General features: G+C 44.6%; 6 protein-coding genes across 6 annotated transcripts; 4 read left to right on the forward strand and 2 right to left on the reverse strand.

The window, feature by feature from the left end:
• Positions 1-92: 92 nt before the first annotated feature.
• On the reverse strand, positions 93-1,058 carry F5Y00DRAFT_250969 (prenyltransferase; the record flags this gene model as incomplete). Its single annotated transcript, XM_048009786.1, has 1 exon — positions 93-1,058. One exon carries the CDS (start codon positions 1,056-1,058, stop codon positions 93-95), a length of 966 nt encoding a protein of 321 aa, XP_047868665.1.
• A 667-nt stretch (positions 1,059-1,725) lies between these two features.
• On the forward strand, positions 1,726-2,564 carry F5Y00DRAFT_257995 (uncharacterized protein; the record flags this gene model as incomplete). The annotated part of the gene is made up of 3 exons (XM_048010631.1): positions 1,726-1,760; positions 1,830-2,253; positions 2,358-2,564. The coding sequence occupies 3 exons, from the start codon at positions 1,726-1,728 to the stop codon at positions 2,562-2,564; spliced, it is 666 nt and encodes a 221-aa protein (XP_047868666.1).
• A 1,237-nt stretch (positions 2,565-3,801) lies between these two features.
• Positions 3,802-5,580, forward strand: F5Y00DRAFT_250971 (putative FAD-binding oxidoreductase; the record flags this gene model as incomplete). Its single annotated transcript, XM_048009787.1, has 5 exons — positions 3,802-3,980; positions 4,035-4,332; positions 4,558-4,648; positions 4,712-5,042; positions 5,094-5,580. 5 exons carry the CDS (start codon positions 3,802-3,804, stop codon positions 5,578-5,580), a joined length of 1,386 nt encoding a protein of 461 aa, XP_047868667.1.
• A 1,293-nt stretch (positions 5,581-6,873) lies between these two features.
• Positions 6,874-8,473, forward strand: F5Y00DRAFT_272397 (uncharacterized protein). Its single transcript, XM_048012964.1, has 6 exons — positions 6,874-7,272; positions 7,325-7,344; positions 7,390-7,494; positions 7,546-7,931; positions 7,994-8,089; positions 8,149-8,473. The coding sequence occupies exons 1-6, from the start codon at positions 7,074-7,076 to the stop codon at positions 8,441-8,443; spliced, it is 1,101 nt and encodes a 366-aa protein (XP_047868668.1). The 5' UTR covers positions 6,874-7,073; the 3' UTR covers positions 8,444-8,473.
• A 760-nt stretch (positions 8,474-9,233) lies between these two features.
• F5Y00DRAFT_272400 (uncharacterized protein) lies at positions 9,234-11,561 on the reverse strand (the record flags this gene model as incomplete). The annotated part of the gene is made up of 2 exons (XM_048012965.1): positions 10,633-11,561; positions 9,234-10,402 (listed from the first exon to the last, which is right to left on the reverse strand). The coding sequence occupies exons 1-2, from the start codon at positions 11,426-11,428 to the stop codon at positions 9,234-9,236; spliced, it is 1,965 nt and encodes a 654-aa protein (XP_047868669.1). The 5' UTR covers positions 11,429-11,561.
• Positions 11,562-13,331: 1,770 nt separating this feature from the next.
• On the forward strand, positions 13,332-15,156 carry F5Y00DRAFT_226008 (chromate transporter-domain-containing protein). The gene is made up of 4 exons (XM_048006259.1): positions 13,332-13,580; positions 13,641-13,688; positions 13,762-13,883; positions 13,958-15,156. Exons 1-4 carry the CDS (start codon positions 13,458-13,460, stop codon positions 15,117-15,119), a joined length of 1,455 nt encoding a protein of 484 aa, XP_047868670.1. The 5' UTR covers positions 13,332-13,457; the 3' UTR covers positions 15,120-15,156.
• Positions 15,157-15,415: the final 259 nt, after the last annotated feature.

Here is a 15,415-nt window from a genome sequence, read left to right on the forward strand (position 1 = left end):
ATGCACCTATAGGGTAACATACATATACTGATATATGAAATATCTCTCCCTGTCCACGGATGCCCTCAATAACACAAGAATCTACCAGGTACCTAACGCATAATATAAGCTGAGAGCAAGCCGCCTACAATAGAGCCACCAGCCAACCAGAATCCATATCGAAACCACCACCAGCAACTGAATGGATCCTTCAGCTCAACCTTCATGATCATTGTACCTAGTGACGCGAGACTACCTCCTATTCCGAAAATATAAAACCCGGTATTCATGGCGCACAACTGGCCGTATGTGGTAAGCAGAGTGGCAACACAGCCAAGGGAAACCAAGAGAAACGGTTTCGTCCAGTCGCGTAATAGAATGGCGGTGCTCTTAAGTCCGATTTTCTCATCATCGGCGATATCTTGAAAAGTGTAGATTGTGTCGTAGATGACTGTCCAGAGGACAGACGCGCCAAACAGACAAGTCGTAGGAGCGAAGACATCACTACTGGGGTCAACGCCCATGGCTGCGGTCCCAACGTAAACACCCCAGGCCAAGGTAAATCCCAACACAAATTGTGCCAAATGAGTATGTTGCTTGGAATAGGGGTAGTATATATGTAGAGCGATTCCCGGTATTGCCGTCCATGCTGCGATATTAGGTAGTATCGATAGGATGACAGCTGCTCCTAGGCATTGAGAGAATACGAAGAGCAGTGCTCCTCGGGGCGAAACAGCGCCCCTCACGATAGGGCGGTTCCGTGTACGAGCCACTAGTTTGTCAAAGGGCGCATCTATAAAATCGTTCCAGCCATGGCAAGCGTTCGAGAGAAAGAAGCTGCCGCCCGCGACCAGTATCCCGGCAGTCATAGCGTCGGCGAAAGGGGCCCGTAGTATCATGGCCGCATGTATAACGCCGAAAATATGAGGGAAGAGTATGAGAAAGAGCCCGGCAGGGGGGCTCAGACGTGCAAGCTGAACGTAAGGAATCCAAGATGCCGGAAGGTAACCGACCCAGCTGCCCGTGTGGCGGCCACCATACTGCTGTACCAGGCCTTCGCTTGATCTGTCGGTCTTCATTGAAAAGATATTTAGGTAGATATAACTTACATTAGATATTAACAAGATACCTCAGAGAAAAGGAGGCTGCGAAGCCATATTAATAGTTATGGTGTAGGCAGTACTTTACCTTATGTCGATATAATTATTAACATAATATTAATCATATATCTCGGTGCATACCTAGGAGTTTGGATACCGGCGTCCCAATGGGATACTAATTCACATGACGCATAATCTACGGAGCATCGTGGAATCTTCTTCAGCGATGATGATTGGGACTCGCGACTATGCTAACGCAGTTATAATGGTTACAATACATAACATCATTCCATCAGTACTACCATAGGGGTTACCTCAAGACCTAGGTACCTACCGATAATATTGAAATATACCTATGCAGCCCACAAAGAACCTCGTACCACCACGGATCCCCGCCTTCTATAGCCTTCTGCACTCTGTACGCCAGCTTCGGGTTACCAGAAATAGAACATGTCGCTGATGGAGCCTCGATAAAGTTGTGAAACTCCACTCGTGAGACTATATGTTATAACTGCCTCTTAACTATAACGAGGACTTCACGTTTTTTAACGGTGCTGGCGCTACTTCGTCCTTATGTGTAATTTAGTAAACGAAACAAGCCCACTTAAAAAGATCGTGTGGGAGTTTCTTCAGTACAGCTCCTATCATGTCAAATTCAGAATCAGAACCGATGTTTACTTCGTGAGTAGCGTCCTTGTTTTAGGCTCTATATACAGGCTGACGTATAGGCCTACGCGCCGCTACGCATAGGTTTGATGGAGCTATTAGAGTATATGAAGTCAACAGAGCACATCGAGCCTTTTCCTTCGACGTCACATTCCAGCTAGACCACCCACACCTTATAGAGCTGGCATCGACACAGAAACCACCCCTGCACTTTCACCCGTATCAAGATGAATACATCGAGGTGCTGGAGGGTACACTAGGCGTTGAGATTGAGGGAAAGGAGCATAAGTTGGTCCCAGAGGACGGAGAACTCCTCGTAAGGCGCTGGAAGTCTCATCGTTTATACCCCGTCGTAGACTCTGGTGCGAAGACGGTGCGGTTTCTCCTTTCCGGCGAGGAAACATCCCAACCTTTCAAGCTCGACGCCATCTTCTTCCAGAATTGGTACGGCTACCAGGACAAGGTTATGCTAGAAGGGGGTAGATTTGATCCTATTCAAGTGATAAATGTACGCATTTCTTGTACTTTTCTTCTCTCCTTAGAGGCTATCATCCTTGATATTATCATGATCATTCATCATATACCTACCTACGTACTGAAAGTGGTGACTAGATGTTCGACGCTGGCGACAGTTATCTTTCCTTTCCGGCATTTTTACCTTTTGGAAAGAGACTTGCACAGGCTGTAGGAATCGTTATTGGTAGATGGCTGGGAGGGCTATTGGGGTACCAACCATTCCATCGTCAATGGACCACCGATTGGCAGACGGCATGTAAGAGGATGGAAGCATCTATATTCCTAAAGCGATACGCGCATTAGATGAGAATATAACAATCTCTAGGTAAAATACCCGAGGTTTACACAAGGATGTCAAGTTAATGGAAGTACGTCTTCGTACTAGGGTGCTAAGATGCCATTTTCCACAGCTCCTTTGCATTGACCTTTAAACCGTCTCTTAAGGTCAAGATGGGGGTGTCCTATAGGCATTATTCAAGAAGGTGTAAGGTGGCTGTTGTTATTGTTATTGCATGATTAACGCCGTAAGTACTACATACCAGGCCTCCTTATAGATATACGGCATATAAAGCTATCTGAGTCTATAGGTATACACGATACGTCTCTAATATCCTACCTACAAATTAAACCCGATGGCATATTATATTCAAAGCGTTCCCGTTTGCCCCGCCTTTTGGGCTTGTACTCGACATTGTAAGTGTTCGTACCTGTTGATCCCCTTACGAAAGAGCAAACCAAAATCCAAATAAAAATCCAAAGAGAAAATTTTGCTATAAAAAACAACGGTTCTAATTTGGGTTTCCCGAGGTGCAGTCAAGCACTATTCAGGGCAAAATTTGCGAGGCGCCAGGCATAAAATGGTGTGAAAAACCATGGGAGCCGTTTGCTCCGGTCGGAACCACGGTTACTTATTACTCTTTTGACTGGCCAATGTCGGTGCTACTAGGCAGAGTCAATTCCCAGCCCTACCTTTAAATGGTCTGAATAAATTAATTGATGTCAAGTCGGCATTGTGATCATACCCACGCCTGCATCGTGTTACCAGCCCAGCCATTAGGTATAGGCGTGATGAATATGTGTACGACGTCGATTTCTTGGATGCAAGTTAGTGTTGACGTAGCATTAAACAGTACGACCTACCTGATTAGGTCACTTTCAGCGAGCCTCAATTTTGTGGATCATAAATCGGCCTGTCGCTTGGTTCTAGAAGGATACTAATTGGCCAATAGCGACGGATAGGGGCACCGGTATTGTCGAGAAGAATGTATTGTAACAGACGCCAATATCAGATGGACTGCGGGGAATACTATAGGCTGCATGCAAGAGAGTTTTCTAAGCCTTGCCTGTTTATTTTTTCGGTCGTGATGTAACACGAGAGCATCCTAAGAGCGTGCTATAGAAAGCTCGGAAAAAGCAGGTTAGCAGGTCTATAGCTAGGTAAAGATAGAAATGCTGTGATAGCCCATTTTGAAGCAATCCAGGTATAATACACATCTTATGATTCAGTCAAAACTTCACTTCCATACCGCGAGTCCCGGCCATGGCGTCAACTTTTGTCATAGTCACCCTTTGGTGTCTCTTTTGCTTTTTGTATCCAGATCCAGCTGTTAGTTCGGGCGAAAATACTGTTGCCGCATGTCAGGATCTCAAAGCAACTTTTAAATATTTCATCACTACGCCGGATGAAACCGAGTACTCAGAGTTGCGGACAGAAAACTGGTAATCTAATGTTGCTATGTCTATACTATTTGTTGCAGATATTAACTTGAACAGGTCACAAACGGCGTGGAGATTCCCATCTTGCATTTTCCGCCCAAATAGGGTAGAGCAACTCCAGGAGGCCGTACCTTTACTTGTCCAGTCGAAGGTGAAATTTGCGATTCGCTCCGGTGGTCATTCACCGGACCCCCAGGCAGCCAATATCGACGGGGGAATACTTATCGATTTATCAGGGTTTAATACCGTTGATTATGACGCTTCGACTAATACTGTAATTGTAGGCTCGGGCTTGACCTGGGGAGATTTATACGCTCAGCTCGATCAATTTAATGTCACTGTTGTTGGAGGTAGGGTCCTCGGCGTTGGTGTAGGCGGACTCACTCTTGGGTGTAAGTCCTACTGGCTCCATTAGTTTCCTAGTCAAGGATTCTCGGTATAATTAATAACGTTATGCTACAGGCGGCCTTTCATATCTGTCCGACCTCTACGGTTTGGTTTGTGATAATGTTGTGAACTTTGAAGTATAAATTATAAAAATTTGGGCTCTCCTGAACCACTGCTAACCCGAGGGGTCTAGATCATCTTAGCGAACGGCTCAATCGCCAATGCCAATAAGGACCAACATCCAGACTTATTCTGGGCTTTGAAGGGCGGGGGTAACAACTTTGGTAAGTTCCTGTAACGTTATTCTTTGCTCATAACTATGAATACCTAACGCTAAATCTTGAAAGGAATCGTGACATCGTTTACTCTCTCCACCTATCCTATCCACCAGGTTTGGGCTGGGATCAAAACCTACGCGTATAGCGACCTACCTTCTTTATACAGTGCCATGTTAGAATATCAGACAGTTCTTCAAAAGGACCCGTACGCGAATTTGGACCTTCAAGGCATTCTGGTCGGTGAAAACATGGGGCTTGCACTCAGCTTAGTTTATTTGCAGCCGGAAGAGGAACCCTCCGCATTTGCTCCTTTTTACCCTATCAAGACAATATCAGACTCGACACAACTTACAACTCTCACCGAGTTTTTATCGGGACAAGGGCCTGGGGATTTCCCAAGGTAAGAATGTCCTACTTTACATTCATATCTTTGCTCATCAGGCTTTATCAGGAGAGTTGATTGGTCTACGACAAGCTTCACGCCGAACAAAGCTCTGTATACATCACTCTATGATCTCGTTGGCAAAATTCCCTCTTTGGGACGAATTGGAAATGTTACCTCTGGTACGGTGGTTTTCGGAATGCAGCCCATTTCGATCAACGCAATCGAAGCAGGTTACGCCCGCGGCGGCAATGCATTAGGGTTAAGGCCGGTTGACCAAACGTGGTACGTAATCGACGCAGGCTGGTGGGACGAAAAGGATGACAAGACCGTACACAATTCAATACGGAATATAACAGGCGTAATTGAAGAGGCATCAACGAGAGGAGATAGCTATATCCCTTATTTATTCATGAATGATGCGAGCTGGGACCAAGATGTTATTGGCCAATATGGAGAAGAAAATATCAAGAGATTGAAGGCGGTTCAGTCCAGATACGACCCAGAGCATGTCTTTCAGAAACTTGTGCCTGGCGGCTTCAAGTTACCTAGCTGATTATTACGGCCTATGATACCTCATAGCTACAGATTAATAATCTCTTACAGAACACGAATTGGGGCTATCGAAAAACTCTCATCCTTCGGTATTCTACTTCACGTGTCACTACACAAATGCCCTCACTCCCTCCTTTCCTTCAGTTATCCAATAATTAGGTAGACTGCTTATTTGTAGGCCTAATCTGCATTAAAAATGATATTGTAGGGCTGATAAGCTGGCATAAGCTAGGTTCCACGAATGTACAGGACCTGGCCTTGCTTTACATAAGATACATTGAATCTACCTCGTTGAGAGGAGAGAGGGTTGGATGGTAATGCTACGGTATTGGTATCGGAAAAGGGTGTGGGTGTGTAACACTCGCGCAGCATATCTCAATGAAACACCGAGAAGGCTGACTTGCCAAGAATTAAGTTGACCGTCTTTTCATAAATTTATGTTTTTCAAGTATCACAGAATCCTACCTATCTTGAATCAGCGTCTAGATGGGGTTTATAGGAGGAAGGACATCCACCTATCGAGTACAGTATCCTATTTATCACTATAATATCCTAAAAATACTACCTACTCTATTACAATTAACTGTATTAGGTACATATGAGAGCAGGTCAAAAGGGGTAAAGGCTTACGCGTAGAGCCATAATCTTTCCATGATCTGCCTATCTCACACCTTTCTCTAATAGGGCCTCCGAGTTTACTTCCTATAGTTAAATAATATGCATTCATGGCTTTCTATTTTGGAAATCCGAGCATACCGGTAGGTACTGTCAACCCTCTAACCGGCATAAGTATATGCGATAAAATACTGGCCGCATAGCCCCTTTGCGCCTATCAGCGTTTGGACAGGTGGGGTTGCTGCTACGGTGGTAATAACAGCTTACCTTAGGTCTTTTACTATACATTACCTATCTGATGCTGCCTTCTGCAAGGTAACATCATGTATGTTATAATACAAATTTGAATTGGATAATCATGCCACCTCCCTTACATACCTACCTAGTACCTAAGATGTCTAGAGATAGGTAACAATTTCCTACCTACCTATGAATACTACCCCTAAGTTCTAGCCGAATCATGAACCCAGTACAGATTTTATGCGCGTTACATAAGAGACATCTACCACGAAGAACACTGTCGGTACCTGGTATGTATAGCCGTAGGTGAGAAGTCCTGCTGTGGTACCTACCCACGATGGCGGCCAGATACATAAGATTATAGCCACAATTCACAGCTGGTCTGAACCAGCCTCCTTTCACCATCATATTGTTAGAATTATAGCGCCGTGGCTCGTCCTTCTTCTATGCTCTATGCCTGGATCGCCATTCATATCCGCGCCTATCCGGATATATACTCTGATATATACTCTAGACGGTAGTTAAAATTCACGAGCTAGATAATAGCAAGCATTCTGCGTTCCCGAAGAAGCTTTACTCCCTATTCCACCTGAAAGTCAATCGGATCGGGTAATCTCACTAGTAGCTACTACAGCTATCATGACATCCCAACCAAGTACAGAAGCCACACCGGCGCTTGAACCACCACCTGGCATACAATCAAATTTCGTTGACCCCCCTTCTTTCAATACAGCAACTCTTATAGTTGGTATTATTAGCATGGTCACTATGACCCTCGCAGTGGGAATCCGAACGTATACAAAGCTGGCTATCATGAAGGATATGAAGCATGAAGATTGTAAACTCTACCTATCCCGATCTAACCGAGTGTCATAAGCTAACTCATAAAGATGTTGCTCTTATAGCTTTGGTACGCCAACATGTCATTTCAAAAACCCAATACTAATTTCTGTAGGCTGGATTTCTTGTCTGGTGTATTATTTATATCTACCTATCTGCTCTTGGTTCCACTCGCGATCTATGGAATATCCGGGCCATCGATATGCCCTATATATTATACGTAAGCGGTTTATGATAAACTATAGCAATAGTTCAAGCTCAACGATATTAGATGACTAATACATTCGAACTCATTTACTCGGTTGCAATGATGGGTGCGAAGTATTTTATCCTCATCCAGCTCAAGAGGATCTTTTGCCCCCGAGGCAACAAGAACGCAGTTTGGTGGGCCATCAACGTTCTAACAACCGCAACCATTCTCTATTATATCGCCTGCTTTTTCAGCTTCCTCTTTCAGTGTACGCCACGGGAGAGAATATGGAATCCCGTCGTCGAAGGGAGTTGTATCAGCGCTAATGGAGCAATACTATCAGTCGGAATTATAAATCTCCTACTGGACTTTGGAATACTCTTAGTGCCTATATGGGCGATATGGCATCTTCAAATGAATCCGAAGCGCAAGTTCCGAGTTGTGGCCATTTTTTCTGTGGGAATCTGGTGAGCTGGTTGTTTACTTTATATTTTAAACTAATATTTTGAAGCTCATAAGTGCGTCGCAGTACATGCGTCATTGCTGCCTTGGGCGTGGGTTACCGAGTTCCCCTGATTTCAGACCCGAATCAGACCAGGGCTGTAGCCAAAGTAGGTCTTTGGACGTAAGTGTGGACCTTGGCCATGATATGGATAGTTCTTTGCTCATACTACCTATACACAGGTTTGCAGAGATTACAGGCACCATCGTAGTAGGCTGTATGCCAATATTCCCTCGGTTTTACGAGCACTTTTGGAGTTCGGGAAATCACTTTTCTAGTATTTCAATGAAGAATACCCTTTCGATAAGAGGAATTCGAACCACTCGAGGAACACATGACTCGGAGACAACACCTCCCCGGTCCGCGGACGGGGTTGCGCTTTCAACGTACCATTTCCGGCATGATGCTTTACGAAACAGTAATTATATTGAGTTGCAAGATGGTGCGTTTGATAATCCAAGGTGGAAACCTACGTGAAATTTTTACCTATTACGAGCGAGAAAAGGGGTATGAGAAGAGTTGACAAAAGACAATTTATTATATAATTCTTTTCGTTGTCCTATAGGTTTTTATTGTTACGCCTACTTGTATCATTGTTTTGTTTCAAATATGACTTCTAATGAATTCTTCAAGTAACTACCTCCTTACCATAGTATCTGTAATATTGAATCTTAATAGGGAGGCCAGTGTGATTCTACCCCTATTATCTCCTCATATAGTCCCAGCATCAAATTCCACGAATTATCTGCTTTTTTCCTTCTTTTTTTTTCTTTTTTGAGAATAGGCAATAGTATCGCTAAATATTCAGCCACGGTTCTCATAGTCCATATTGAGCTTTGATATCATGCCTTTACTAGTTATTAAAATCCTAGACTAGTAGAGCTACGCAAAAAGTATGGACAAGAAATAACCGAGTCCACTTCGCATATGGCTATACCCAATGGTTTTCGCTGGCAAAAGATGGCTACTTAGCGTTAGTCCCAATTGAAGAGAATATAGGATGCTGTGGGCAGGTAGGGGCCAGATGCTATAGGTAGGAAGTAGATAGTCTCTTATGCCAGGCGATACTTTTGGCAGTATCCCTTGGAACGGATGCTCCGGGTGTCACGCGTGATAGTTGTATCTTGCATGATTAAGTGCAGTTATCAAGTACCTATCAAGATACATAAGCCTACACGTCTACTAGACGTGAACGAGTTCATTATCATCATAATCATCATCGTTATTAGGAAATATCTGTTTATATTTTATAATGCTCTTAAAACGCTTAATTCTTGAAAAACCTCATGTCTTGCGAGCCATTTGGTAGCGTAACTGATATATCTTTCGCCTCCTTTTGTAGTGTCGAGGTCTCTCTTAGAACTCCATCCCCAGGAGCCCAGCCAATCACCTCGTGAGAAAGTAGGGCTATGCTAGAGCTCTTCCAGACCGGTAAGTCACTCCTGTGAGTTCTTACAACCATGACAACGAGGAGAAAAAGACTTAATACGATGAGAGTAAGAGGTAATGCCATCCATCCCCACTGGACTTCGATGTAGACCCGAGTACGGAGGGCCTCTCCTGCTATCGGCGTGCTATTGCGGCTATTTCGCATAATCTCCGTCATACCCTCAGCAATGCTTCGGACCGTCTGCGCAAGATCCTCAGCTTCTGAGAGTCCCCACCCTAAGTTCGGTGCTGTGGACTGTTGTACACGGTTCGACGCTCCGAATCCTCTTTCGCCCCAACCCGTAGAAAAGAGCTCCGTGAGATAGTTTGCTAGATTCGCATAATCTGCTTGGTTGATGCGGTATGCGTCTTCCGAGGATGAGCTAGAGTTAACCTTCAAGCCCTGGTAAAAAGACAAGCCGGAAAGTCCTCCCCCCACGGGTGTAGTTTGATTGGTAGTATTGCCGGTGAGAACCATGATGTCTTCGGTTGGCGTTGAGGTGCTCATTTCTCCATTCGTCATACTTAGACTGTCGTACGTCTTAGCGCAAAGGGCGAAGCTGCATGTCCAAGCAGTCGGCTGTCGAAGTACCGATGACATATCGTCGGTGCCATAATCAAATGCAGCCTTGAGTTGTACAGCTTCTATATAGGCCAAGAGCGCATCTGAGCCTGCATCCCCGGGATTATCGCCAAGCGAAAGGGCAGAAGAATTCCATCTCGTAGGGAAAACATCGCCAGAAGCACCGGCACGAAACATAAAGCCAGATATATTCCGTCCGGACGGCATACCGTAGTCACATTGATACTGCCCATGATTCGCCACCGTTGGACCCGGGCAAGTTATATTGACTTGTCGCGTAACATTTGTACAGTCGGCGCAGACCCCAAGTGTGGTAATAGGAGGCCAAGTACAATTTCCAGTGCTGCAGATAGCTGCGGGCGGCTGTGGTTGTTCAGACACTGCCTTGATAATTGCTGCTTGCATCTGTGCGTTGACAGCCGACGCTGTAGAAGTAGATATTGGTTAACGCTTAAACAGGTAGATACCATATGCCCAAGTACCTAAGAGAAACAAAAGGGGGGAAGGCCGGAAGCCGACAGGACACTGGTAAATTCATGTCTCGGCAATAGATAACTACGTCCATTGCATTCGTTTCTTGACTGGATAAGGGGCCAATTACAATTCCTATTTGACTTCTAATATTATAAGTTATAATAAAAGTACCAAGACTTACCTGTAGTTCCCGTAAGATGGGCGTCCATAATATACCCATTCGGATCGTATACTTGCGTTTGGTTTAAGAATGCGCTGGCAGTTGAAACCGGCCGAGAAAGAGCAGGAAATTCAAAAACCAATTGCACGAATGGGTCGACGAGCATTGACACGATGACGACGATCGCCGCCAAGGATGCCAGTAGCGTCCGAATATTTTTCATCCACAAGAGCTGGATAGCCCCTACTGGTCCTCGACTAGCCCCATCGAAGATCTCAAGGTCAATCAGAGGGTGTGTCTCACCATGAAAATGCTGCCACTTGAGTTGACTAAGAATCTCGGCTATAGCGACTAACATAGCGGACTTGGCGATTGTTCCGATGAAAGATACTACAGCTGTCGGGCCTATGCTCCAAGCCCACTGATCCAGGGGTTTGTGGTTCTCGACAGATAGAACAGCTATCACTGCTGCAATACTAGCGAGGCTAAGAAAGCATGCGCCGATTTCCCACATCCAGCTCCTAAAAAGTCGCCGTCGAGGACCTATGGTAACGAATTTCTTTTCATTGCCCTCCAGTGCTTCTTCTGCTCCCGGGTCACTTATCGGCTCCATCAGGAGGCTATCATATGCCGAATTCCTGTTCCTAGAGCCTGCGTTTCTGTTCTCGAAGCTGATATCATGGTAGGAATTATATCTTAATTCTTCTCCCGAACTGTTGGCGGACTCCTGGTTCAACTCGGTTGATATTACAGTGTACTGCGCCGGTTGGGAATATTCTGGATAGGACTCATTGGTCACGTTAATTTCCCTCTTCATCTCTTCGGTTAGTTATAGGGACATAAGACGCAACTAATCGCGATCTATAAACATAGGTAGGCTTTGGATAACTTAGTGGATAATAGATATTAGCATTCAGACCAGAAAGAAAGTCAGTCGAAGAGAATTAGGGTTTCAAATCAATAATTAATGGTTCTATAAACAGCTGCCTTATTACTACGTAGCACAATACATTTCAGCTACGGCACAGCCACCCAGGAGTCATAGCGGACCCGGGGTACGTGTGGATCCATGATACGACCCCCTACCGGGAGGTATGTAATATCGAGCCTTGCTATAGGTATATTCTTGGTGGTATTTGGTATGTCGCACATACCGCTCGGCTCGTACTGTGGCCCGAGATAGAAAAACGAGAATCAGAACTGTTGAAAAAGCCTAGTTATCACTATTCATATGTTTTCTTAACCCGAATAATTAAGAGCTATAGAAAGATCAAGAAAGCCTTCATAATGCATTACATACTACTCAATGCACACTAATGGATGATGGAGCGGCCCGTACCGTTAGTGGTCCTTTAGCCCCCACCCCCAGCCCAATCCTTTAACATTGCGCAGTCCTATTTCTAGGTCCTACATAGAATCTAGGACCTATAAGATAATTCATTATATTCGTAGCGTCTTTACATCGGGGTTGACCACTTATCTATCTTGTAAGCTTAGATACTGCGATAACTAAGAAATCGAGAAATACCAGGTGGGTTAAGTTAGATTGCCGTAAAACCCAACTGCCGCCCCCAAATTGACACCTGTACGACCCCCAACACACCCCTCTCTATAGAACCCCCTACGGCGAATACCAATCGCAATAGCAATGGCTTTCTCTCTCGCTAGGCTTGCTCTTGAAGTACTAGAGATATAAAAGTATTAGACTATACCTACTGGTATCAAGCGATGCACATTATCTTGGTCCGACTTGGGTTTAAACTTACTAACAAGCTACCATAGCATAGTTGATAAGATATAGTGGCCCAGGCAGATATAAAGTCCCGTAGTTATACCGCTAAAATCGCTTTCTACTTTATAAGATAACCGTTGCTTTAACGTTAAACTAACACGGATTACCCAGGTATGCTTTAAATCCAAAAGCTGTATGTGACACCCCTTAATAAATTGAGAAGATTCTCAAAATTCTGGGAAGTATCTAAGGGTGGTATAAATGCGTTTTCGTTTTCATTTGTATGAGGGTAGATGTGGTAAAGAAATGAAGGTCTCGATTGGCCCCCCTTTTCAAAAACTAAGACTACCTCCTAGGTGCCTAGTTCTTACAGGCAATAGGTAAAATGCTAAATTAACTTCGAAACATATAGAATAGTATTAATGAATTTACTTGAGGGCGTCAGTAAGCTACCCGCCCTAACGTACCTGGGTAGGTAGTTGAAAGTCAGAAGAGTATAGCAGAAAGTCATGGAGGCCTAGGGGCCGTAGTTAATATCATAAACATTCCCTGCATACCCCCACGTTATACGTTACGCCGCACCCTTATATCTACCTATGTATAAGTGAGAAGCTGTATATGACAAGACGATGACATAGCCTTTTTCTCGGTTGTGCCTTGAACTAGGTTCATATTAAGCTAGTTTAGCTCTGAAAAGAAAATGAACAGTTGATAAGTAGGAAGGGGGTAGTTAGTTAATGACTATGGTGACAAGAATGCTTATTGATTACCTCGTATGAGAACTCGTAATCTCATAACCACCTAGGATATAAGTTGTTGCTCCTATAGAGTTTATCTACTCCTAATTATATACCTCTACGTTGTCACGTCATGAAGCTAGGCCGGCTTGGCTGAAGCTACCTACACCTTTCCCCAAAGAGGAAATACCAAGCCCTTAACATGACAAGACCATTCAACTTTGCACCCCTGTAAATGACTTCGGGTTAATTCTCAATCCGATAGTAGTTCAATTCTCGCTATGTCCATCATGACTCCCTCGTTTCCCTCCGCGCTGCTCTCAAGTCCGTACTCCAATAACGACAACGCGGCGCTGTAGCCGGGGCATATATCTAAAATGATAGCTACTTCTTGGGAGGAGGCTGGATGGAGAGTCGCACGGCGAAGCTGGAAGACACTTAGAGTGAATTGGCATCTTGGGTTCACCTCGTTCGGTGGACCCCCTGTTCACTTCAAGATCGTAGGTTTCTAAAGCTTCCTCGTCTTCCAAGCCGATGAATGGACTTAATAATTATTGTAGTTTCACGATAAGTTCGTGTCTAAGCTCACTTGGATCGATGAGCAAGTGGTAAGTTCGTTGATGTTGAATAATATTCTAACACGACTTGCGATAATGAGCTAATAACTTCGTCATGTTCTAGTATCAGGAGCTTTTTAGCATTTGCCAAGCCCTTTCTGGTCCTGCTAGTACGAAGATGCTCTACTGTGTGAATCTCATTCAGGATGGGTTCTTTGGAGCGATTCTCGCCTTTTTTATCTGGAGGTAAGCTCAAAATTCGCAACATTCATACCATCATCTATATATGTCTGACCTAAGAACGATGCATTCGCGGATAGTTTGCCAGGGGCGTTAGGCATGTTTGGCCTTTCTGTCGGCGTCTCTAACATTGGGGAAGCTCTTCCCCGAGCCGTATACGCTTTGCTCTCTGGGCTTAATGCCGCCACAGTCGGCATTATCGCCTTAGCGGCCGTCGATCTGTCTAATAAAGCAATCACGGATAAGCTTACTAGAATCCTCGTCTTCTTAACCGCTGCAGCAGGAATGCTATACAACGCGCTATGGTATTTCCCAGTCCTTATGCTTACTGCTGCATGCACTGCCGTCATATATGACTATCGTTGGCTACAACAACTTTGGCTGGTTATAAAGGATGCTTTCTTGAGAATAAGGAGCCCCACACATCTGGAGGAGAATACGACTCAGGATGAAGGTGACTTGGGAGAAACCGATGGCCCCAGCATGTCTCTCAATAACCGGGATGGGAATGGAACAAGCGATTATTCTGAACCGCGCATTATTCCGCCGGGATACTTTCTTGAATTTTCATGGAAGTCTGGGACGGCCATTATATCGACATTCTTTATCTCATTTATCGTCGTCATGGTACTCCGGGGGGCTTTACCTGATCTCCCTGTACTATATAGACTTTTTGCTAACCTTTATCTCGCTGGTACGATCATTTTCGGGGGTGGACCGGTTGTAATCCCGCTTCTAAGAGAATACGTGGTGGCTCAGGGTTGGGTCAGTCCTCGTGACTTTCTTATTGGTCTTGCTATCGCGCAAGCTTTTCCCGGTCCAAATTTCAATTTTGCCGTATTCCTAGGTGGCTTAACGGCTATTAATCACGGATATCCTTCTATCACCGGAGCAATTATCGCATTCTGTGGTATTTTCTTCCCTGGGATCGTCCTGGTTCACGGTACAATGGGAATCTGGAGGGTATTACGGAGTAGGCGCTGGGTAAAATCTGGAGTAAGAGGTATTAACGCTGGCGCCGTCGGACTGATATATACGGCTGTGTATAGAATTTGGCAGGTGGGCTACATTGATGAAGGGTTCCAGTCTGGGAAGAGTCTTGGTGATGATCCTTGGTGGGTAATTGTAACTGCGACCGCCTATGTTGGGGGTCGTTATTTCGGCGTGGCACCACCAATTGCTATAGTCCTGGGGGCCGTACTCGGTTTGGTTAGATATGGAGTGGCGAGTAGTCGGGTATGAGATATTCCTTAACATACTATGTTAATACGAAGAGAGGTACCTAATATGCCTAAACTTGGAGAATGAATGGCTTAGCACTCCTGAGCTTATGCATGAGAAGTATTTCGAGGCTACACCGATTCTGAATCGAATAGAATCCAATCTTAACTTTTATCCAGTGCTTATTAAGAACTAATATATTGGAGTAAATGTTAGATGTTAGTTTAATTGCTGTCCTAATCTGTTGGGATAGACTCTGGATTAATCACATAGGTTCGACTCGGATAAGGCCTCGTGTAGGTAGTCAAGTTGCTACT

Source organism: Daldinia vernicosa, assembly GCF_022497035.1.
Source record: "Daldinia vernicosa strain CBS 139.73 unplaced genomic scaffold F5Y00scaffold_5, whole genome shotgun sequence".
Lineage (NCBI taxonomy): Eukaryota > Fungi > Ascomycota > Sordariomycetes > Xylariales > Hypoxylaceae > Daldinia > Daldinia vernicosa.